Source organism: Nilaparvata lugens, chromosome 1 (assembly GCF_014356525.2).
Source record: "Nilaparvata lugens isolate BPH chromosome 1, ASM1435652v1, whole genome shotgun sequence".
In the NCBI taxonomy this organism is placed as follows: domain Eukaryota; kingdom Metazoa; phylum Arthropoda; class Insecta; order Hemiptera; family Delphacidae; genus Nilaparvata; species Nilaparvata lugens.
The window spans coordinates 56319021-56345320 of record NC_052504.1 but is presented as its reverse complement, the minus strand read 5'-3'; the positions used below and the strand labels follow the sequence as shown (position 1 = coordinate 56345320).

Sequence of the window (26300 nt, the reverse complement as noted above, 5' to 3'; positions counted from 1 at the left end):
AACTGGAAAATTAACAGAAAATTGAGGTTTTTGGGCCATACTGTATTTAGGAAATTTTGTATGCAGAAATTGGTTCTACACTTCTCTCATGCATTTAAACAATCAATACTACAATATGAATTGCAAGCACCATATAAATATCCAACAGTATCAAAGTTATTCACATTTAATGATACAAATGATAGTCCGGGAGCAAATGTCATGAATAAGGCACTCTTATGGTCATTTTTGGGTAACAGCCGTGGAAGATGCCTCAATTTCTTCATTAGGTATACATTATGAGGATCGTGATGATGATAAGTCAAAATCACAAGCAAACACCTCGAAAACAAGATGGCTGCCAAAATTTTCAGGGTTTTACTATATCGCTTTTATTTCAATAACTGTTCAAGAAATTCAACCGTTTTTTTAGACGAAAATATTTTTAAAATCTTACTCTACAATTTTTGTTTCAAATTTTTTCCTCTAAAACGCATATTTTTTAGTTAGGCTACAACCTTCAAAAGCCAAAAAAAACTTCGAGCAGGCATTGAAAGTTTTCAAAAGAATATTTAAAAAAATAGCTCACAAAAGAAACGTTTTGAAAAAACTGATCAATGAAACAAAAAAAGTTGTATCAGTTGAATCACTCACTTGCCCACAAAGGCATTGTGCTGAACGGGGAAAATTCATTCTACAGCACCTGTTCAGAGTACTTGTGCACAAACAGTGCAAGTGGGTCTCAAGTGAAGTTAAAAAAACTGCTCAGGCTAAACTGAGAATTTTGAGGCATATATAATGTTTAGTATAGATTGTAGTGTACAGTTTTTTTTATAAAGTATTGATTTAGTATAGTTCAGAGATCAGTCTCATATCACTATTACATTTTATTAGTTTGAATGATGTTAAGAACATTTCCCATGGAAATTGAATCGTCCATGGATTGATAATGAGTAGAATATGTAATTAGCTTAGCATTATTATCATGTAACCTTTTTTCAAATTCCTGATGATTCAATCCGATCTAAATAACAGCAAACCCCATGGTATAACCTTATAAGAGTGCATTGAAAGCATTTTGATGCATTTATAATGTTTAGTATAGATTGTAGTATAGTTTTTTTCCGAACGTAGTGAGGTCTATGTTTTAACTTTGATTTTCTTTTGTCTGTCTGTATGTAACGCGATTGGTCAAACGCATTGATAGAATTCGATGAAATTTGGCAGGAATATTCATTTTTCAACTGTGCGTTGATGTATACAAAAGTTTTTTTGAAATTTTGCATTTTAAGGATAATATGAAAAGAAAAGGAATTCCTCCATACTCTGATATCACTATATATATGATATCACTATCTTCTTTGAAGATAGGATCAATCAGGCTATATAATTATTCATAATCAATCAGCTGACAAGTGGATTATTCATTGAATGCATTACACACTACACAGATGTCTGGTCATGTCTATTTCTATAAGGTAGGGTTTCAATATTTTTTATGATGCGTGCCCATCAGTATCAATATTCTCACATTTGAAAAACAAATTTAAAAGGTAATTGAAAATAAAATAAAAAAATGATTAAATGAACTAAATAATGCTGAAGAAATTATAATATTCTTGATTGAAAAAAATTAATTTAAAATAGTTGAGAAATATTATTAACAGATGGAAAGATTATCATGGAACTGGATAAATTATGGGAGACAAATTCAAAAGTGAACTGAGTTTATTAACATAAGTGAGTTTTTGATCTTGGAGAAAACAAATAACAGTTTTTAAGAGTAAATTATTATTCAACTGTGAATTGTGATTCAACTGAATCAACTAGAACAAGTGACATAAGATAGTTGTGGATGAGAAAACTGTGTGAGGTCTACTGTTCACAGAACTACTAGTTATAAAGTATTGATTTAGTATAGTTCAGAGAGTCTCACATGACTATTACATTTTATCAGTTTGAATGATTTTAAGAACATTTCCCATGAAAATTGAATCGTCCATGTACTATTAATCTCACATGACTATTACATTTTATCAGTTTGAATGATTTTAAGAACATTTCCCATGAAAATTGAATCGTCCATGGATTGATAATAATGAGTAGAAAATGTAATTTCTACATTGTAATTTCTACATTTGTATTTCTACATTTCAATTTCAGCATTGGAAAGTCAAGAGAAATACTGTAGTTCAATATTAAATTTTCTTCACCTCTAGAGCTGCTTTCATCCATAGTAACCTCTTATCCATTTGTCATTTTATATGTAGAAATTTATGCAACAATAAATATTTGAACTGAAAATAATTTTAAAACTTTCAAGTTGCTCCAAGCACCATATTATTTTTATGGTTTGTATAAATATTTTTGTAGAGACTTTTGTAGAAGTGAAAATCGAAAAGACCTACTGTAACTCTATTTCTGACTTTTTAAAATATGTAAACTGAATTCTGGTTGCAGAGACAAGGTTCATTATAATTTATGACTCAATTAAAATAATAAATTCAAAAATTTTGCAATTTTTTCATTTGTTTATCACCAACTATCTATTTGCTAACATTTACTTTACAAGTAAGTTTGCATATGAATTTTATCACAAACTCTACTTAATCTGGGAAGCAATTAATTCCAATAATAGAATTATGAGGTAAAACAGTTGCATCTATAATTTGAGAGCAGCTTTGCATTTTATTTCAAATAGATTACTTGTTTGATGATCACTGGTTTATTCATTCAAAAAGTTGGAGATCACATTGAAAACACTGTTAATTAATGTTGAGATTCAAAGTCTCGCTGCTTTCTCTAAATCTATAGTGTACAGTCATTATTAATTAATTAAACATTATAATATTATAATATTTATGTATGATAATTATATTAAAGTCAAATCAATTCTAGTAAGACCGCATTGCCTAGATCAGATCATGATTGTTCATGTAAAGAACTCTGAACAAATGGCAATTATAGTAATCATCATTAGTGAACCAAGTTTTATCAACTTGGGCCTCTCTGTCGCACAATTAATTCCCACTCACTCACACCTTCTCACAACATGCTGTGTTCAGTCATTGACAGATAATCTTGTCAAACGAGTCGCTCTCTGTTTCACACTTCATTTCTACTTGCTCACACCAACTCACGCCCAATCTGGCAACACTGTGAAAGTGCTCACTGTTGCAGTATATTTATAGATGATAGTTGAGCTGTGATAATGGCTCAGTGACTCTAGCACTCCAAAGTGAATGTCGCAGTAAGATGGGCTACGCGCACGCCCATTGCATATCTGTATAGGACTTATTTTATCTGTGCTATTATGAACCAAGGTGCGGTACACCAATCCAGAAGCCGCTGCAGGTGGAGGAGGAGGAGCAGAAACGGGAAGAGGAGGAGAAAGATGGAGGATTCGATGAGCCCACTGGCGAAGAGAAAGAAGTGGATAAGCAAGCAAGTACGAAAATTGCTACAGTTGATCTTCACTGGTTTAAACAAGATTGTAATCAAATTATTGTGAAAGAACTTGCCATAATTGATCAGTTTAATAATTATATTGTATTCCATTTCAAATCACCATTTGCAAAGACAGAATTGAGTGCAAAATTGTATAACGATGTAACATGGTTAGAACGTCACTATCATAAAATAAAATGGGAGGATGGAGATTTAGAATACACTGACTCATTAATATGTGATTACCTTGTAGGTTATGAGAAAATTTTCACAAAAGGAACTGAGAAAGCAAAGTTTTTAAGAAGATTACATACTAATGTTCAATGTATACCAGAGGATTTTGCAAAACCAGATTTCAGCTTTTTCACTAGTTCATGGTGTTATGGTGTGTGTAACATTCATAAATATAGACCAGATGGTCGGTGTGCTTTGTTCAGTGCTCAACATTATAATTCTTTGTTGTTTAAAAATATGTATCAAACAAATAATTTCATGTGTGAAAACAATCGAATGCAAAGTATGAAAATGGCTGCGATGTACACAAATTCGCAGAAAAGAAACTTAGCTCATTATGGATTCTTCTACAATGGAAAAGAGATTCAGTGTGTTTATTGCATGCATGCATTGAGACTGCATAAAGCATGTACATGTTGTCTGTCTGCAATTAATGAAGAAAGACCACTTAATTACTCTATAATAGTGCCAGCCTACACTTAGTTTTGTTCATTCGCTTATCATGGATCCGAGAAAGTGGTTGACTGCTGACAACGAGTTGGAAGTGAGGTTAAAAAACTGTATTGATTGGTATGATGAGTGTGAAAGTGCAATTAGGAAATCAACTCGTGAAAATTATAGTTTGGCAAAACAATTAAAAGACATTTTTCTAAGCACGGTTAATTTAAATGACATAAGAGACTATCTATGTTATTATCATCCTCATAATTTGTGTATAGATAAGTTAATTAAAATTGAAGATGTAATTATGAATAGTTGTGCTGCTGGTGAAATGTGTAAATAAACTTTTTCTGTGTTCAAATGATTTTTCATTCCAATATCCCCACTCACTTTTTAGTTAGTACTCGGTCAGAGCTAGACGTGTCAACAGCAACGTGTGTGGTGTGATCTTTTTTATACAGCCGAGACACGACTGTCTTCAAGTTGTAGGTACAACACGTGCATATTGTTAATTTATAGAACAGACACACATGTCAAACATCTGGGAAGCCGTTAACATGCAGTGTTATGGTTTTTCAAAATTCAAAAAATTAACTCGTCTCTTGATGGGAATTTCATTTAACGAATTTGATTCAATTGCGAAGAATATTAAATTTTCAACAGGATGTCAAGATGTTGATTTACCGTTAACAAAAACAGAAAATGTACACTTTCCAATTTTATCTGAAATATTTGAATTGCTCGATATACTAGACAGCGGGCATCTACATTATGATTGTACAAATGATTCGCCATTATCTGTTGTTAAAAATTCCGATGAACTTTGGAAATGCTTGTACGATATTGCAGATAAAAAATGTAAAAGAACTTAGATCATTGACCTCTCTCTGGATTCACTTTAATATGACAGTATAGATGTGAGAGAAGGATTCACTTTAATATGACAGTATAGATGTAGAGTGATAGGGAATTTCTCAATTCACTTTAATCTGTCAGTTTTATTCAACTTTTATTCAAATTTTGTTCACACAGCTTACATAATTCTTTTCAGAATTAAATTCTCTACAATTTTTATTGCGAAAAAATATTTGTTTACTGGTCATTAAAGAAAGTTATTGGGCATCAAACATAGAAGTCTGTGTTTTTCTACTTGGATTTTTTGCATATTTCAACTTCTTTCTCAAAAACTACTCACACTACAGGTTCCAGACTAGTTTTATTCAATTTTTCACATGTTTTTCCATATGAATCCAGCATAATTTTTTCAAAAACTAGTCCCCAAACAATTCAGTATCGGTGTATTTCACCAGAGGAACTGAATTCCGGGCGAAATCTTTCACCCTGTATAGCTCTCTAATGAAGCGTTTATGGATATATGTTTATATGAACATTTTTCTTATTTTTACCTCTACTATCACGTATTAAATTATTTTACCATAATTATGAATCACCCTGTATATTTGTAATACTATAGATTACAAAGGCATTGGTATATAATAATCTTATAGGTTGCCCCCTCAATGGCCGATTTCAATTCCAAGTATGACACTGCCGCTGCATGTGAGTCTATGCATCTTTAAGGTCTTTGGGCATTTCTCTTAATGTTTAAATGTTGAATGTTTAAATGTTTATATGTTGCGTATTTACGGCAAAACGCGGTAATAGATTTCCATGAAATTTGACAGGTATGTTCCTTTTTAAATTGCGTGTCGACGTATGTACAAGGTTTTTGGAAATTTTGCATCTCAAGGATAATGTAAAAGGAAAAAGGAGCCTCCTTCATACGCCAATATTAGAGTAAAAATCAGACTATAGAATTATTCATCATAAATCAGCTGACAAGTGATTACACAGATGAGTGGAGAAGCCCGTCTATCACTGTATTTGTATAAGGTCTATAGTTTCAATCAAAGACCATAAAGAGTTATGCATCTTTAAGCTGGGTTTACACCAAAGTTATTAAACTAGTAGTTTTGTGAACAGTAGACCTCACGCAGTATTCTCATCCACAAGTACCAGATGTCAACTGTTTTAAATGTTAACAAACTCAGTTCACGTTTGAATGTGTATTTCATATGATATAATTCATCCAGTTCCATGATGATCTTTCTATCTGATGAAAATTAATTTTTTAGAATCAAAAATATAATAATTTCTCCAGCATCATTTAGTTCATTTGTTTATTTTTATTCACCTATTAAATTAGTTTTTTGGAATGTGAGAATATTGACGATACTGATGGGCATGCATAATAATACCATGACTGCAAAACAAAATATTGAAACCGAAGACCTAAAAACTGCGATTAGACCAAATTTATTAAAAAAATGTTAATAACTCAATCCTTTTAGATTATATTGGATTGAACATAACTTATCATACACATGATGAACATATGTGTTTGTCAACCGTTCAATCTAATATAATCTATAAGGATTAAGTTATAACCATTCTGTTAATAACTTTGGTGTAAACCCAGCTTGAAGATGCATACCTCTTTAATGTCTTTGATTGAAACTATAGACCTTATACAAATACAGTGATATACTGTCTTCCCCACACATCTGTGTAATCACTTGTCAGCTGATTTATGATGAATAATTTTATAGTCTTATTTTTACTCTCATATTGGCGTATGAAGGAGGCTCCTTTTTCCTTTTATATTATCCTTGAAATGCAATTTTTTTTTTAATTCCATGTTATTCAAAATACTAGTCAACGAATATTCCTCATTAACTCATCAAATTTGAAAGGGGAACTTCATCATAATAATTATAACAATTATTGTAGTTGTGTCGGCCATTGTTGTTACAACTTTTGCCGACAGATAGCGCATAGCACTGTCAGCAGAGAACTATGATTACAAGCAAGCTGTTTCTGTTCACTTTTTTGTTATGTTGTAACACACTGTTACAAGTCACATGAGTTTTTAAAAATTATTTTATTTGCAGTTTTTATAAAAATGTAGGTGGAGGAAAAATGTTGTGTATATCATGAGTGAAAAATGCTTTTTCTCCCTCAGAGAAATTGTTGCCCTTGGCTTCGCCTCGGGCATCAATCTTTCCCTTCAGGAAGAAAAAGTGATATTTTCCACTCTAGATATACAAATAACTATTATTTTTACTTTAATTCCTTTTAAAAACTTACATTTACTGTCATTTTGTATCCTGGTATTAATAAATTACATGATGTACGTTTACTGTTTCTTCCTTTTTTAAAATCATTGTGTTCAAACACATCAAGAATAAAACATCTTCGACAATATGACATTTTTTGTAATCCGACATTTTTGGTAATCTGACACTCTCTTGGACCCTTTACTGGATGAATTTAACTTAACTGAAATTAACTCAACTGAATTAATTCCATGAATTTATGAACAGATAATGAAATAATTATATCTAATATCTCAATATATGCTAGCCCAGTGAATAAACGTTTTTTCAGTTCGAAAATTAGATAAGAGCTGAATTTCTCACCATTCATGGAACTCTCCCAGAGGGTCACTTTCCCAAAAATCGTAAGAAAGAAAGTCCCGCCGCCCTCAAAGATAATAAATGCAGATAATCACGAGAATCAACTACAGGTACCTCGGTAACCATTCATCAGAAAACCTTCTATCATATGCCATTGGATTTTTTACTTTCCTTGCCCTGTTACCATAGGTAAGGAAAGTATTGCTTTCCAAAAAAATTTGAGGTACCCTAATTTCATGTTTTCTATACGTTTCAAGGTCCCCTGAGTCCAAAAACATTATTTTTGTGTGTGTGTGTGTGTGTGTGTGTGTGTGTGTGTGTGTGTGTGTGTGTGTTGTGTGTGTGTGTGTGTGTGTGTGTTGTGTGTGTGTGTGTGTGTGTGTGTGGTGTGTGTGTGTGTGTGTGTGTGTGTGTGTGTGTGTGTGTGTGTGTGTGTGTGTGTGTGTGTGTGTGTGTGTGTGTGTGTGTGTGTGTGTGTGTGTGTGTGTGTGTGTGTGTGTGTGTGAACACGATAACTCCATTCCTAATTAACCGATTGACAACTTAAGGTCCTTATACCATGAGGAATAAGAAATTAATCAATAAAACTCAATTCAAAATGGCGGATAGTGGCTGAAAAACCATGTTTTTCACGGTTTTCTCGAAAACGGCTCTAACGATTTTCTTCAAATTCATACCCTTGATAGCTATTTATAAGCCTTATTAACTGACATGAGTCTCATTTCTGAGAAAATTTAGGAGCTCCGTAATTTTGTTATATTTCTATCACGATCTTCTCAAAAATGACTTGACCGATTTTTTTTTCAAATTCATACCCTGTATAGTTATATATAATCTCTATCAACTGGCATGAGTCTCCTCCCTGAAAAATTAACAGGGGGTCCACCCCATCCTTGAGAAATTTAATTTGTAACCTCCTTCTCGTGTGTGAGGTATAGGAGTTCAAATGAACACATGTCGATATTTTATTTGTCGAACAGCTGTTTTGACAAATTTTTAAAAATCCTCAAATTTCATTATTTATTCAAACAAAGGAAAATGTACTCTGAACACAATAACAATAGTATAATCGTAGTTTTAATTATTTAGCCGCCAATTGGCATAATGTTATTCCCCTAAATTATCCTCGTTGATGAGGCTTATAGAACATTGAGCAAGGAAAGTTGTGAGAGTTTACCACACCAGATTTTTACATATATTATGGGCTACAAGTCCTATTCATTTTCTCAATACAACCAACAGTTTTTTTTATAAAATATATAATGTCGAAATTTTGGAGGTGTTCAAGGGAATTTTCGGTTTTCTCCGTTCAACTTTCCAGGAAGTGATTTTGATTATAGTAAAATGGGCCGAATAATAATAATTATTATAATCAATAGATTAGATTAGTTTGGTAGGCAGAGCTTCCAAATTAACCAACAAAAAACCAACAAAGGGATCCAAAACAACGTAGGGTACACACTTGAGCTCATTTGACGGTACCGTAGCATTTCATGAATAGGATTTTGGCTGATCCACTGATATGACAAATGCCTCAACCTAATTATGTTGAAGAATGATCATAAAAGTGTAAGTAATTTTTGGTAAAAAATTATCCTTCTATAAGCCAGTCTTTTATTTATGGCCACTTACAGGTTGAAATAATGACCATAGTATTTCATGTCCCCACCTAGGGAGTACAATACCTTGTAGTTGGTGGTGGAGCTTGCGTGTCCCAATGACCCAAAGAGCTATGCCGGCGGTAGTTTAACTACTGGTAGGGCCTCCCAAGCCGGACAGGTCGATGGATAGGGGCCAGACGAAAAAGTACTCCAAAGCAGCTACGTCAGGCCTAGCAAGTCGGTAGTGAAGATACAAATCGCTTTCAGAACAAATAACAAGCCTCGGAACCGGACTGGATTAACGGATAAAAATATTGGAAACGCCAAACAAAAGAATGGATTACGGAATACTTTGAACGACTTGAGAATAGGTACACTGAATATTCTAACATTGACAGGTAAACTGGAGGAGCTAACGGACATGATGAAAGAGAGAGGACTTTCAGTTTTGGGATTGAGCGAGACAAAGTGGAGAGGACAAGGTGAGAAAACTTTGAGAGGTGGCGGAAAAATATTCTGGAGTGGTAATGAAAGAGGCAGAAGGAATGGAGTCGCAGTAATGGTCGAGAAGAGTATGCTGGTATATTTAGAGGATGTGCAATATGTATCGGATAGAGCAATAATTATCTATTTCAAGTTCAAAACAAAAAGGCTGAAAATACTACAAGTTTATGCTCCACAAGTAGGATGTACCGACGACGAAAAAGAGAGATTTGTAGAAGAGTTGGAAAGTAATTTGCACAACGTCGGAGTAGTGATGGGAGATTTCAATGCGCATGTGGGTAGTAGCAGGGCAGGTTATGAAGAGGTTATAGGATGTTATAGTTATGGTACACGGAATGAGGAAGGAGAAAAACTTCTTGATTTATGCCAAAGGAACAGCATGAGAGTTGCAAACACTTGGTACAAGAAAAAAGAAAGCCATATGATAACTAGGTATAGCTGGGATGGAAGAAATAAGAGTGTAGTTGACTATTTCCTAGTGGACCGGGAATGGGGGAGAAATTTAACAAATGTTAAAGTGATACCAAGTGTGAGCATGGATGGCGACCACAGATTGCTTGTGGCACAGTGGAAATGCAACGAAATGGAAAGACCAAAACAGCAGAAAAGACAATGTAGAATAAGGGAATGGAAGTTGAAGGACAGGGATAGAGCTGAAGAATACAGACGGTTGATAGCAATAGAAATGCCCAGGAGTGAGAATGGAGAGTTGGAGGAGGAGTGGATGCAATTCAATTGAGCTTTGGTAAATACAGCGGAGAAAGTATGTGGCAGGACATCCGGGGAAATTAAAGATAAGGAAACGGTATGGTGGGATGCACGTACGATTGAGGCTGTCAAAAATAAGAACACAGCCTGGAGAAAATGGTGGAGAACCAAGACAGAGGAGGACAGAGATGCATATAATAATGAAAAGAGAAAGTGTAAAAAAGTTATTGAAGAAGAAAAAGAAAATGCATGGGAAGGTTTTGTAAATAAATTGAGAGATGACGTGAAAGGAAATAGTAAAATGTTTTATAGGATAATGAAAAATAATAAGAAGAAGAATGAGATGCCACAAAGAATGAAAGGAGAAGACGGGAGAATTGTAGAGAAGCCTGAGGAAATAAAACTGTTATGGGAAGAATATTTCAGGAAACTTCTAAATGGACAAGATGAAGACAACAACGAGGGAGAAATAGAGGAAGAAGGAAACAACCAGTGGGAGACAAACCAGGGTAATATCAGCTGGAAGGAAATGGAAGATGCAATTCAGAGAATGAGCAGTGGAAAGGCACCCGGACCTGATGAATTATCAGTCGACATGATTAGGGCAGCTGGACCGATTGGAATACAATGGTTTTACCGAGTTCTGAAATGCATCTGGAAAAACAAAGTAATCCCAGAGGACTGGAAGAAAGGAGAAATAATTCCCTTGTTTAAAAAAGGAAGTAAGAAGAATTGTAAAAATTATAGGGGAATCACCTTGATGAGCCACTGTGCGAAAATCTTCGAAAGAATATTACTAAACAGAATCAGCCCAAAAATCGAGCTTGAACAAAGTGAGGAACAATATGGTTTTCGACCAGGCCGCAGTACAGTAGATCTTATATTCTCCATAAGACAACTGATGGAAAAGAGCTGGGAATATAATAAGAAGATTGTGATGCTATTTATAGACATAGAGAAAGCGTATGATTCAGTGGATAGGCAAGGTTTGTGGCAGGAAATGGAAAATTTTGGGATTGAGAAAGAACATATTGGCATAATAAAGGAGATGTATAGGGGATATAAGTGCAGAGTAAGAACACAAAGTGGTTGTACAGACGAGTTTGAAGTAAGGAATGGGCTAAAACAGGGAAGTATTCTATCACCAGCCTTGTTCAATGTAGTTATGGAAGGAATGAATAGACAAGTGAGAGAGGAAGTAGGAGAAAGGGATAAGAAAATGATATTTGCGGATGATATGATGATTTGGGGAGAAACAGTTGAGGATGTACAGATGCAGTTGGATGCTTGGAGCAGGGTTATGGAGAAATATGGTCTGAAAATAAGCAGGGAAAAGAGTGAAGTAATGGTTTTTGGAAGGGATGACAATTTTGCCGGAGATATCAGATTGAATGGAGAACCCCTGAAAAATGTTGGAAGTTTCAGGTACTTGGGCAGTGAAATTGCAGATGATGGGAGAATAAACCACGAGATAACTAGAAGATTACAAAAGGGGGGGAATTTCTACCAAACAGTGAAACATTTGATTTGGGATGGAAAAGTACCAGAAAAGGCAAAGATTATGATGTACAAGATGTATTACGTACCCATCATATTATACGGAGCCGAGACATGGACGATGATGGAAAGAGAGTGGAGTCGAATACAGGCAGGAGAAATGAGGTTCCTCAGGGCAATAAAGGGGAAGACACGAAGAGACAGAGTTAGAAATGAGGATATAAGAAGAGAATTGAACATGGGGAGTATAAGGGAAAAGATTGAAAGTATGAGACTACGCTGGTTTGGGCACATGAAGAGAATGAGAGAGGATCGGCTGCCAAGGAGAATGGAGGAGATGAGGATTGAAGGGAGGAGACCAAGAGGACGACCGCGACGACGATGGACAGACTCAGTGGCCAACGAAGTGGAGAAGAGAGGACACCGATGGCGGCAGGTGGAGGACGAGCGATGGTGGGAGGACCGAACAAGATGGAGAGGCATTGTAAACACCCAGACCCGGCACTAGCTGGAACGGGACCCGGATATGTATGTATGTATGTATGTATGTAGTATTTCATGTAAAATCGAATTTTCCCCCTCTGTCTATAGCCTAGACTTCACAGGGAGGAATTGAAACCTTATCTAGGGTATAACAGACCATGACCCGGTTGCACAAAATCCTCTTAAGGGCCGGTTTCCGAGCTCAGGATTTAGCTAAGTTATTCTAGACTTTAAACATCTGGAGTCAGAAAATTGGCTTTCCGAAACGGGGCGTAGTCGCAGTCCACGTTTATATTAAATTTCGAAAAACTAGAACATTGAACACAAAATAAAATATAAAAAGTAGTGTAAAGTTTCAGCTATTTTGAATTATTTAGGAATGTTTTATTTCGTCAAGGAAAAACGGGTACCTTTATAGAACCTTTATAGAACCATACCTTTTATAGAAATGAGAAAATAAAGATTATCATATTAACAACTAAGACTACACACCGTTTCAGAAAGCCAATTTTCTGACTCCAGTGCTGAAGCTGTTTAAAGTCTAGAACTTGACTAAATCCCGAGCTCGGAAACCGGCCCTTCATTTTAATCAAGGATAAATGCCACGAGAACCAATCGAAAAAGGCTTTTTCGGAAAGAAGTCTTTCCCGATATTGGTTTTCGTGGCATGCAATCAAGATTGAAATTTAACAGACTCTTGATCAACTGAGCCTAAAACTTTCAAAATTCAAAATGAATATATTTAAAAAAATCTCGTGTGTGGTATTCTCCTTCTTCACCTTCTTTACCTACTCCTATACCTCCTTTTTGTCTTTCACCTCATCCTAGTCTTTTACTAACTCCTCCTCCTCAATCATTCTTCTTCATCAACATCATCTTCTCAAAGTACCTTGTTCCCCCACTTAGAACTCAGACTGATGCTAGACGTCCGTCCATCACGTCTGTGTCTATAGCGGTGGTGGAGAGGAAAGGGATGCTTATCCACCCGCGACTCTAGAGGGGCGGCAAATAAAAATAATTGACAACTTGACTCAGTTTTGTCGCCTCCGCCGCCTGCGGAAGGGTAAAGGGATCCGAGCGAGCCAAGCCAAGCTGGACGACCGGCAAACGTCAATTTCGAAATTGCTATACAGGCATGCGCGGAAAAAGGGCTGGAAGGGCGACTGGCCGTTCTCTCGGGAGAGACAGGGTATGGGTTGGTGAGTGTGTGATGGAGAAGGGGTGAGAGGAGGAGTAGTGTGAGTGAGAGGGAAGGAGAGGGAGTTGGCAGAGCACTTCCCTTTTCTCCAGAACTGCAGCCGACTGCCTTTCAGTTGTCCGGGAGCCGTTGAGTGGTTGAGCCAGGAGTGTGCAAGTTCTGGAAAAGCTCTGTGGAACGCATCGCAACAAGGTACTGTAAATGAATCCTCTAACTAGTCCTGGTCCTAATAATGCTTTAGTTTTTAGCCTATTTACTTGCCTATGTTTCCATTTCAAAACAGTCAATCGATCGATGTACATCAATTCCTTCTATTGGCTTTTTTTAAAATAATATAGGTAGGCCTAACTGAAAATTGGAAATAATTTATATTAAAAATCCATATTGTTCGAAACTATTTCCACAGTAAAGCACATTGAATTTTTTCTGATTCCTCATATTATGTGGACATTAGTCATTAAGTCAATTCAATATTATTCATTCAATATAAAGTACTCCCCAGTGTTGTAAATTCTCTGGTTTTTTCATAGAAACCAATCGATCTATTTCTTTTTTTTTCTAAAAATGTGATTGACACGATTGTGTAGAGTATGAGTATTTTATCCAGCTTGAGTCAGAATCCTAATTGGTTGCACCACGAAATATAATTTTTGGTTAACTTGGATAGAATATCCCATTCACTTGTCACAGTTCAATAACCATGTGCATGATATGATTGAACTAAAATCAAAAATATACCATTGCAGAACACTTTGAAAGAGGAAAAGGTGAATCCTGAATCTAGTCTTCTTGCCAATGTTTTGGTATCCAGCCTCAACTATATATCATTATACATTCTACAATATTATGCAGTAGCCCACTAGTGACTGTGTACGGTAACTATTACTATTTTCTCAATTCAAAAACGATACTGTTCTTAACTATTACTGCCTATAGATTCAAGATAATTTCACAACATTCTTAAATATCCAGTAGACCGAATTACTGTGTAACAATAACAGTCTTCCCTTTACAAATGCAATTCACATCTATTCCAGTAATATGGATTCAGTTTGTGTCTAGCTGGAATCTGTTAACAAGTTTCATAAGATTTTTCAGTTAATATAATACAGTTCAAAACACCCCACACTAAAGTTCTTAATCCTCCAGTTATAAAAAATCATGATTGTAAGTGTCTCTATTTGAATAATGGTGATCCCTGCACATGTACCCCTTTGAAAGTTACAAATAACACCCGTTACCTTGGTGTAATCTTGGATGATAAACTAAAATGGTAATTACATATATAGATTATATTTCGAAAAAGTTACGTGCAATCAGTGCTCAAATCTTCTTTTTACATAGAAATATACACCAGATTGTCTTTATCTAATTTATAAATCATTATCAGAATCCTTAATTAGGTATGGCATCGAGGCTTGGGGATGTGCTGCAAACTATCTATTAGACAGGGTAGAGCGTATCCAATTCAGAACCCTCAAATGTATAATGTCCATATCTAACCGATTAAATTTCACAATTCATGATAAACAATCCGTTCAACGATTTTTCACACACTCACTCCAAAAAATTCTATCTATATAAGTTAGCATTAATGTACAGAAATAATTATTCTTACCGACAATTTGCACCTATACCTCAATATAATCTTAGAGCATTCAGTGTATATTCAATTCCTAGATATAATAATTTGTACGGAAAAAGATCATTGAAATACACTTTTCCAAAAATGTTTAATTTGCTCCCTACCATCATCCGAGACTGCTCAAAGGAAGATATTTTCCAACTTGTCATTGTGAATGACTTTCATTTGTGACACTACTGCTTCAATACTTTAGTCTATACTAGATAGAGAAAAATCATTAATTTTTTGCTTTTTTTTCATTTTCATAATTAGGCCTACATAAATATTAGTTTGCTGGTAAAATGAATTTTAGTATATGTGAAACACCGCCGCCTTAGAGTGACTAACTAATTTTTCATAATATATATGTATATATCAAACAATTTTCATTTACTATATGGATGTACTATAATTACTATAATTAAGGTTTGAGACTCCCGATCACTCATTGTATTTTTTGTTTAGTATTATCCTTAACTCTGAATAAGATTAATTAATATCTTTTGATGCTTACTTACTATAGAGTATCAAGTTTATTTTATTTTAAATTTAATTTAGTTTTATGATTTAAAGTTTTTGAGTTTTCCATTTTTTCCGATTTCCATTCACCCTATACCACCCCATTAATCATCCTTAGTTCATCTAATACCCCACACTCCTTTTAAATTCCTAAACTCCCAGTTACATGAAAAAAATTTTTTTCCTTAGTTTATTGTTAAAGTTAGCATTCATTCTATTTATGTATTTTATTATTTGTAGGCACCTGCTGTAAAATCTTTTAAGTTTAGCAGGACCAATTTTGTAATGCTTTTTACTAAATAAAATGATTGATTGAGTTGGGATGTATAATATAACCCCCAATATAACCCCAATAGCCTATTGAATTTGAATGATTAATTGTTCGATTTTGGTCGTACTGATAGATAGTAAAACCCAGCTCATTCAAATTGCAAGTCTACGAAATAATAGCCCATATTTAAAAAATCCATACATTGATGCACCCTCAGTACATAATGTACATAATCAAATCCTTTATTATATATATATAGTATCAGTTTTTGTAAGTAGGGCTGGCTTCTGGTTTAAAATCAGAACACATGTTCACATTGCACTGTACACACTCACTCATATACTGCTGCCCAATAAGTTGACCAACTGCATACTAACAGCTATCTGCAATTATTGCTAATCTGCCTACAAAAACTGGAACCTATTCGAATTCAGTACTTGGCTCCACATAATCATAAAGAAAAGATAGCATAATGCCATGATGAAGTAGGTAAATTTCCCTATTAGAAAATTCATAATCAAAATCTTTCATTTAATTTTTATTTATGTGATTTTAGTAATTGGTGTTATTTTATGAAAATTTGTATGGTATATTGTATTTGTTTTTTGGGAATACTGAAGTATCTATAATCATAGTGGAGTATTTCAATGTTTTATGTAAATAGAATATCATATTTTACTGGCTTCCATGTTCTGATTTCATGAGGTTAGAATCTGAAAGGGTTAGAAAATAATATTTTTCTTTTCACTATTTGCAGTCAAGTGGTAGAAAGGGCATTATTACTGTCCTAACTTTCAACCAAGCCTCATTTTCTTAACATATGGAATAATACATAATTCCATAATTATTATACATAATGTATGATATGCATTTTCATGTAATAATTCTATGAAGTAGAAATTTCAAAAAAGGTGGTAAATATAATGATTCGATTTCTACCATTTGCAGAAAAAATGAGGATGACCAAATTATAACCTAAGTCAGCACTGAGTGACGTTGGCACAATGTTGCCAAACTTCGCCTACCTGTGCACCTGTGCCATGCTGGGCACAACACTTGCACAAAGTGGCACCACTGTACCACAACCATTAACCATCATCACCACAACACCACATCCCACTGCTGCAACCAGTGGCACAGCAACAACAGTGGTACCAACCACCACCACCACCATCACTACAGTTGCACCACCAGGAAGCACAACAGCTGGCACAAGTCCTACCACTGGCGCCAGTCCACCGGCCACTGGCACAACAGCTGGCTCGCCGACTGTCGTCACCAATGAGAGTGGCCAGCAGACCTGTCTGCTGTGGCCTGCACCGGGTGCTACACTCTGGCGGACAAATCAGACATTACAGCTGTCGCTGCCTTCAATGGTAAGTACAATAAAAGCCAATGTAAATAGTATAATAATATACAAAATCAATAATAACATATCCATTGTCATTGATGCAATCATGATAATTTATTCAGTCTCTGGTCTAATTGGGAAGGTCTCTGTTCCACAATACATCTCTCAACATAAAATGTGTGTGTGAGTTTTTTGCACCAACATCACATTGGACAACTTACATCATCTTTTATCACTATCACTGTCTTCTTGATAAATTTTGACTTTGAGAAAAGTTTTTCCACACTTTTCAATTGCTCTCTTGTGTGCATGTGAATATTTTTGGAGATTGAATCTATAGGTTAGAGTAAATGGTTGATTTTTCTTTTGTCATGGGTAACTTAATCACCCAATCATAATCATTCTCTTGGTAATCTGTTTTTCTTACCTTTAACATTTTTTTGGCCAGATAACTATTTGTTATGACCTGATAATTTGTCCTACTCTCACATTCCTGATTTTAATTGTAACTTCGCATATATATATAAATTCATGAAGAGCTCCTTGGAGAACAACTCCAAATAAATAGTGAATTGTGATGAGTAACCATTCTATGAGTTAATCTTATTTTGCTTCATTCATCTAAGCCCCTCATTTCTCTTCAGGGATTCTTTTAAGCCCTTGTTTCTCTTATAAGGTTTTTATTCAAGCCTCCATTTGTCTTGAAGGCTTCATAATTTAAACAAATTTATTTTGATGATGGGGAGCTTCATCAATCCCCATAAGGCTGTTGAAGCTCCTCACCAGGAGTGAAACTCATTCCATTTTGCAATGCTAAGAAAATGAACATTCAAGTATCAAGTTGAAATACATGTCATAATCATGAAAGTGATCAAATGAAAAAAATCAACCGAATACATGACAAGAAATTTAAAAAAATGAAAGTCTGAAAAATAAATGAAATGAAAGATTTTAATTTTATAACAAATTTCCAAGATCTTAAAATTGATCTTGAGTTTGAATTGAAGATTTTAGAAAAGATTAGAATCTGGTGGAAAAAGTAGCTTAAAGGTTTTTGAAGTTCTAATAGAGACTTCATCAAGGACATTTCTATTCTAATCACGAAAAAGTACCAAGCTGCACTAGAAATGAGGTTCAAAAATAATGGAGAGATCACTACGATAGCAACGGTTTAAAACAAAGCTGACAAGAGTCTGCAGTATCTTCATTCTACAATGTGGAGCACAAAAACAAATACTGTATACCGAACAAAACGATTACCGTGTTATGCGGGGGTGTTGTTACGTGGCGTGGTGGTGGTGGGGGTTCTGTAAAAAGGCTGTGAGGTTCGGGAGGGAGTGTTGGGGGTCGGTTTACCCACTGCAGAGAGAAAATGTTCCAATGCAGGAAAGAGCTAACAGCGTCCGTAGCTTGTTACTGTGAACTGAAACTCTCGCTTCTGTACAACATAGCTTCACTACCTATATCTTTTGCTGTTTTGCAACAATAACCTCGCTAAAACAATCCCCCCACCTTCATCAGCCAGTGTCCAAATATTTTTTGTTGCTTACTTTCGGAGTTTGAAAAACAACAAACGATCGCTTTGAGCCTTTGTTTGACTCATCCGATAATCTTCTCCCAATAATTAGGGATGTGCAAAGAGTGTTCGGTAACAAGTTCATTCCAGCGTTCCGCTTTTGCCATTTTACACAGATTTATTGTGGATTTATGATGGAAACGATTCTATCTATTGTGGAACTATGGATCCATTATAGTCTATCGTGTATATGATCTATCAGCTAGCCCTATAAGATGAAATAAGAATGATATTACGGTACTTCTTAAGAAGAGATACTAGAGCACACTCCAAACTAGATGTGATATTCTTTTTCAATTTCAATTTATTTACAACACACAAAAATACAATGAGAAAATGCAATATATAACAAAACAATAGCAGTAACAATGATATTAACACATTAAAGACAATATTGCTAAAATGATGTGTGATGGAAGAAAGAGGGGGAGAATACCTTGCCAACTATGGTTTCCCATGTATTAGGCAGGTAAGGTAAAACTGAAAAGGAAGGGTGTGTGATAGGAAAGTGAAAGAAGGTACACTTTTTGTGTAGTTGAGAAGTTGATATTGTGGTAATTATTCATATTGAATGAAAAAGACTAAGAAATTGTCAAAAAACCACTGATTTATTGATAATTAGAAAGACCGGTTTCGGTTATTACACCATTGTCAATCTCTGATAAACCGTTTATCAGAGATTGACAATGGTGTAATAACCGAAACCGGTCTTTCTAATAATAATTATCAATAAATCAGTGGTTTTTTGACAATTTCTTAGTCTTTTTCATTCAATATGAAAGAAGGTAGTTAGATAGGCAGGACTGAGGGAAGGGAAGATAGGATGTGAAATAACAATAAAGATAACGGTTACAATAATCTAAAGATTAAAAAAATAATTGCTTTTCATCCAATTAATGATTTTGATGAATTAATGAAACAGGGTTTTGCCAGAATGGTTTTCGTAAAGGTCGCACTTGCTCTGATAATATTTTCACACTTCAAACACTTATTTATTGCCAGGTACGTGTGAGAAAAAGAAAACTATTCGCTTTATACATTGATTTTGCGTCCGCGTTCGATTCTGTTCCGCATTCGCTCCTATGGTATGATTTAGGAAGGGCGGGAGTCAGCTCAAAATTCTTAAGAATAATACGAGGAATTTATATTTCAGCTACGACCATAATAAGTAAAAAAAATGGGATGGAAGAATCTGAACCTATTCCGGTCACAAAGGGCATTTTGCAGGGAGATTCAATCAGCCCGCTTCTCTTCTCCCTCTATTTGAGAGATATTGATAGCTTTCTTAGAGCGAGGGGGTTCAGTGGCATCAGAATGAACAGAGAAGAAGACATATTGATGCTGCTCTTCGCAGATGATATAGTAATTGTCGCCGATTGCGAGTCAGATCTGAGAAAGAAAAGTAAATGCCACTTAGAATATTGTAAATTCAAACAGCTTACTGTGAAGTCTTTAGAGATAAAAGAAATGATATGTGATATGTAATTCAATCAGTGATATTTTTCTTCTATGTGATATAAGATAATAAGGTGAATAATTGTTGTCCCTACTTAATAGACTACTACCACTGCTCCTTATTCAATTCGTGATTGTTTTGTTCCAGCTGTATTAACCATACATATACAGGGTGATTCATAATTATGGTAAAATAATTTAATACGTAATAGTAGAGGTAAAAATAAGAAAAAAAGTTCTCATAAACATATATCCATAAACGCTTCATTAGCGAGCTATACAGAGTGAAAGATTTCGCCCGGAATTCAGTTCCTCTGGTGAAATACACCGATGCTGAATTGTTTGGGGACTAGTTTTTGAAAAACTTATGCTGGATTCATATGGAAAATATCTGAAAAATTGAATAAAACTGGTCTGGAAGCTGTAGTGTGAGTAGTTTTTGAGAAAGAAGTTGAAATATGCAAAAAATCCAAGTAGAAAAACACAGACTTCTATGTTTGATGCCCAATAACTTTCTTTAATGACAAGTAAACAAATATTTTTTCGCAATAAAAATTGTAGAGAATTCAATTCTGAAAAGAATTATGTAAGCTATGTAAACTAAATTTAAATAAAAGTTGGATAAAATGTATTCTTATGTAGTACATTACACCCCAAAAATTTGCTGTTTCATGAGAAGAGAACTAATAACTCATAGGTTGCAGCTGATTGCAAATAGAACATGGATTCTAATAACAGCTGTTTCAAAACAGCTGATTTATTTTGTTTTAAATAAGAAAATTTTTAAAATAAATTATCAGCTGAAAATTATTTTCAGAAATATCTTAGCTCACTGTTGAACAAAAAAATAAACTGTAAGTTAGGCCTACTGTAGCCGCGCTGTGTTTTTTGTTTAATCTATTAACCAGTTATTTGTAACCATTTCACTTTGCTTTTGTGTTAAGTGTTAACTTTTAAAAAAATGGCAAGTAATTTTAGACATTATTCATACTCCGAATTAGCTGACATGCATTTAATGTATGGAATGGGACACTACTGTAATAGTACTGAAGCAAGACGTTTGTATCAAGAGAACTTTCCTAACCGACTATGTCCAAGTTCAAGGTTTTTGCCACTATTCATCAACGTCTGTCTGAAACAGATTCTTTGATATCCAAAGAGCACATTTATGCAAGCAGACCCCGATCTTATGACTGTTGAGTTGGAAAACAAGTTCTTGATGAAATTTATGAACATCCAGAGAAGAGCACAAGAGAATTGTCAGTGCAGTCTAATGTCAATCAATCTATTATTTGGAGGATACTAAAAGAGCAACAATTACATCCATACCACATCCAGAAAGTTCATACTCTATTGCCACGAGACTGTATTCCCCGTGCTGGTATTTGCCGATGGTTTTTAGTAAAACTTGTTTACCCAAACTTTTGAACAACCGTTTTATTTACTGACGAGGCACACTTTACAAGAACAGCTATCGTTAACATCCACAACCAACATATTTGGATAGCTGAGAATCCTCATGCCATCAATCCTAATCTTCCACAACATCAGTTTTCAGTAAACATTTGGGCAGGAATCATAGGAGATCATCTACTTCTGTTCGAGCTTCCTCCCAGGCTTAATGGCATAATCAACTAGTCTTTTGGTATAAGTTTAATGTCATTTAGATATGCTACTTTTATATAAAAAAAACTTTTCATAAAAAACAGAATATTTTATTTGCAATCAGCTTCAACTTATGAGTTATTAGTTCTCTCCTCATAAAACAGCAAATTTTTGTAGTGTAATGTACTACATAAGAATACATTTTATCCAACTTTTATTTTAAATTTAGTTCACATAGCTTACATAATTCTTTTCAGAATTAAATTCTCTACAATTTTTATTGCGAAAAGTTATTTGTTTACTGATCATTAAAGAAAGTTATTGGGCATCAAATGTAGAAGTCTGTGTTTTTCTACTTAGATTTTTTGCATATTTCAACTTTTTTCTCAAAAACTACTCACACTACAGCTTCCAGACTAGTTCTATTCAATTTTTCAGATATTTTTCCATATGAATCCAGCATAAGTTTTTCAAAAACTAGTCTCCAAACAATTCAGCATCGGTGTATTTCACCAGAGGAACTGAATTACGGGCGAAATCTTTCACTCTGTATAGCTCGCTAATGAAGCGTTTATGGATATATGTTTATGAGAACTTTTTTTCTTATTTTTACCTCTACTATTATTTTACCATAATTATGAATCACCCTGTATAAATATAGTACTTGTTTTCAATTTGTCTCCTTGTTTATTCTCTAAGTATATTCAAAAATGTAGTTATTGTATGATGTTGAGAAATTTTAACAAATTTTGCACAAGAATATCTCATATAAGCTCAACTCTATTTGTATGTTTTTCATGAACAAATAAATTGATTTATTATCATTATCATCAATTAATGATTTCCTGCTTCATTTTCTTTGTAATTTTAGAATTGTTGAGATGATGATCCGGAATTTTATTGATTATTATAGTACTTAGATAAATAAGTTGCCGTCCAATTGTTTCAATATTAGTATTATACATCAAATACTTATTTGATGTAGGTCTCAAGCTGTAATGTCTATTTAATACGTTGTTGGTGCATGGGAAATTGATTATATTTTTTATTAAATATTTAATTACATTTTCAACATAAAACTGTCTAACTGTCAAAACCTTGAATTCATCAAATATAAGGTCAGTCGGGAAAAATCTGGGTTTATTTAAAATAGATTTAATTATTAATTTGTGCATTATGAACAGTTCTTCCAAATGGGAATTATAACAGGTTGGGGTATGGGAATTATAATTATAAAGGTTGCAATTTGAATGGAGTTTCAAGTTTGACTCTCTGTCAGGCTGTCATAATTTATTGAAAGAAAAGGTAATGTAGTTGGTTTTTTCTATGTTTAAGCTCAACGTATTTTTATCTAGCCACTTTTTTATGCTCAAGCAGATTTGCTCTGCAATTTCATGAACCTCAGCCCACGTTCTTCCTGAGAAAATAGCTGCTGTATCATCAGCAAAGGATATTATAGTTGAGTTTCTAAGTTTTAAATTTAATAGATCATTTAGATCATAGGTCATCATTGATTGAAATTCTGAAGTGAATCTCACTACATTAGTCAATGCTTCATTTACACTATTTACACTAGTGCAGTACCTAGCTGTGGTGGAATTCACAAAATCTAAAAAACACAAAACGATAAAGTTTGAATGATAGTTCGAAAAAGAAGGATTAGCCCCAGATAAAATTGGCAGGGATCTGAACTTCTCAATTTATTAGAATTGTAAACCTCTTGATTGGGGAACAGTTTTTGGAATTTTCCCGTGTACTTCCATATTGTTGTAAATAAAGATAAGAAGTTACAAGTCATATTATTCAAGTGTAAGTGTATTACACTTACGTAACAAGTACTACTTAGTATGAAAAGCATTCGATGATTTGAAGATAATATAAGACTCGATTTGATAATAACAATGCATAATGCTGATGAGAAGGTGGTGGCGGAGAAGGAGGAGGAGGAGGAGGAGGAGGAGGAGGAGAAGGAGAAGGAGAAGGAGAAGAAGAAGAAGAGAAGAAGAAGAAGAGAAGAAGAAGAAGAAGAAGAAGAAGAAAAGAGGTGTTCGCCGTAGAATGGAAAGTTTGAAACAGTGCATGCTTTAGGACCGAGCGAACAATTGCAGGGAAATAGTGTAATCCTTTGCCTATTGTAGTGTGCGTGAAAATGAACTTTGTGGAGTTTCTGGTTTCGTTGGGCCAGGGCCAGCAGTAAATCTCTTACGCGCCGACTAATCGCATTAATTCAAAGTTTAAAGTAAACTTCTTCTAACCCCTCTAGTTTGGAAACGCCAACTTTGAGAAAGCACGAAAAGGACGAAGTATAAGAGGGAGAGAGATGAAGAAAAAAAAGAGTTTTCGATATGAAGATTTCAAAGTATATGAGTACCTATGCTTATATCACTAATTCAATGGTAAATTTTTTAACGAGCAATAGATTGAAGAAATGTAATTTAGATTATTATGATAATATAATTTGCGCGTTGTTTCTACAAAAATCGGCGAACGTGTCATTTATCAAGAAAGATGTCCAACGATATTTTCCCATTGAAACTCCACCGAAGGACCGAGAGAAGATGAAAGAGAGAAAGTGAAGGACGAGAAGAAGAGGTTTATAAATACACGTACCCAAAAAAAGTAAATGAGAAATATGACACCTATACTCAAAAATAAATTAACCCAATGGAAGGAGAACATTATCCACAATAGATAGAAATGCTTTGATTGATTAGTTAATAAACAGTATATTGGAATATGAAATGTACTGCTCTTTTGGAAAACTGAGAAAATGGTTTCGATCCTTACAAAAAAAAAAAAAAAACAACTGAAACAGAACATAGTTACATAGCTGTGTATGTCCGCTTATCATAATCTCATAATCATTACCCAACACCCACGCACAAACCACGAACCTGGAGCTTATTATAACACATAAGGCCTTAATCTTATTATAGTAAATAATCTTACTAATAGTCCTGTGAACAGTAGACCTCGCGCAGTTATAAACCTCAGCCTCCTCTTATACTGTCCATCAGAGTAAATCCTGTCTGTATATCGTGTCGGCGAGATATCGGTGTGATAACGGCTAATGGCTGTTGGGGTTGGTGTATCAAAAATACTAACATCAAAAGCTAATCTCCTTCAAGACATACTGGCATCAGGACAGCCCAAGTTCGAAGCAGAGAAAGTTCGAGAGGCAATACTATGTTATTTTAGTTATTAATTTATTGCATGCAATCAATAGTTCATTTATTTATTTATTTATTGACCGAGCGAAGTGAGGTCTGACATAATGTTTAAATGTTCCGCATTTACGGCGAAACGCGGTAATAGATTTCAATGAAATTTCAATGTAACTTGATAAAAAATCAACAGCTGTGTAGACTTTAAATTGCATGCCTCATTGAATGCACTATAATGGGATTGAAAGAACTTAATAACAGCTTGTCTGGGCGCCTAGATGTCTTCTGGTTTTCTCGCGCTAAATTCCGGAAAGTGTTATATGATAATTGAATTTTGTGTAAGCATGATCTGATCAAATAAATAGTTGGTGTATCAGTGTGGATGTGCTTATGGTTTGGGACGTCGTTCAGTTATAAATGTTATTTATTCTATTGATAAAATTTTTGTTCATTATTGTTATTATATTCTTTAATTTTTATGAATTTTGAATTCCTAATTTGTTTTATTTTTACTTTTTTTATAAGTATTTGAAATCTTTGTATTTTTCATTTTTTAATTACGTGTATTTTTGTTGTTTGTATTATTTATTATTGCATAAGTTCGTATTATTTTTATCATTATTTTTTCTTTTTTCATTTCTATCTGTACAATTTTTATTGTTAAGGACACATATTTGGGGAAACCCGTTGTCTCCATTGTGAATAAATAAATGAACTATTGATTGCGTGCAATAACGCATGCAATTAATAACTAAAAAAACATAGTATTGTCTCTCGAACTTTCTCTGCTTTCAACTTGAGCTGTCCTGATGCCAGTATGTCTTGAAGGAGATTATCTCTTGATGTTAGTATTTTTGATACACCAACCCCAACAGCCATTAGCCGTTTTCACACCGATATCTCGCCGACGCGACATACAGACAGGATTTACTCTGATGGACAGTATAAGAGGAGGCTGCGATTTATAGCTGCGCGAGGTCTACTGTTCACAGACCTACTAGTTTATTCACAATGGAGACAACGGGTTTCCCCAAACATGTCTCCTTAAAAAAAAATTGTACAGATAGAAATGAAAAAAGAAAAATAATACGAACTTACACAATAATAAATAATACAAACAACAAAAATACCACCTAATTCAAAAATGAAAAATACAAAGTCTTCAAA

General features: G+C 34.3%; 1 protein-coding gene across 1 annotated transcript in view; it reads left to right on the top strand.

Moving 5' to 3' along the window:
- Positions 1-13605: 13605 nt before the first annotated feature.
- LOC111058741 (delta and Notch-like epidermal growth factor-related receptor) overlaps positions 13606-26300 on the top strand; it is a 39021-nt gene continuing 26326 nt past the window's right edge. Inside the window, exons 1-2 of the mRNA XM_022346306.2 lie at positions 13606-13760; positions 16931-17358. Of these exons, the coding sequence (XP_022201998.2) occupies positions 16987-17358 (372 nt within the window). The 5' untranslated portion in view covers positions 13606-13760; positions 16931-16986. The remainder of the gene's footprint in view (positions 13761-16930; positions 17359-26300) is intronic.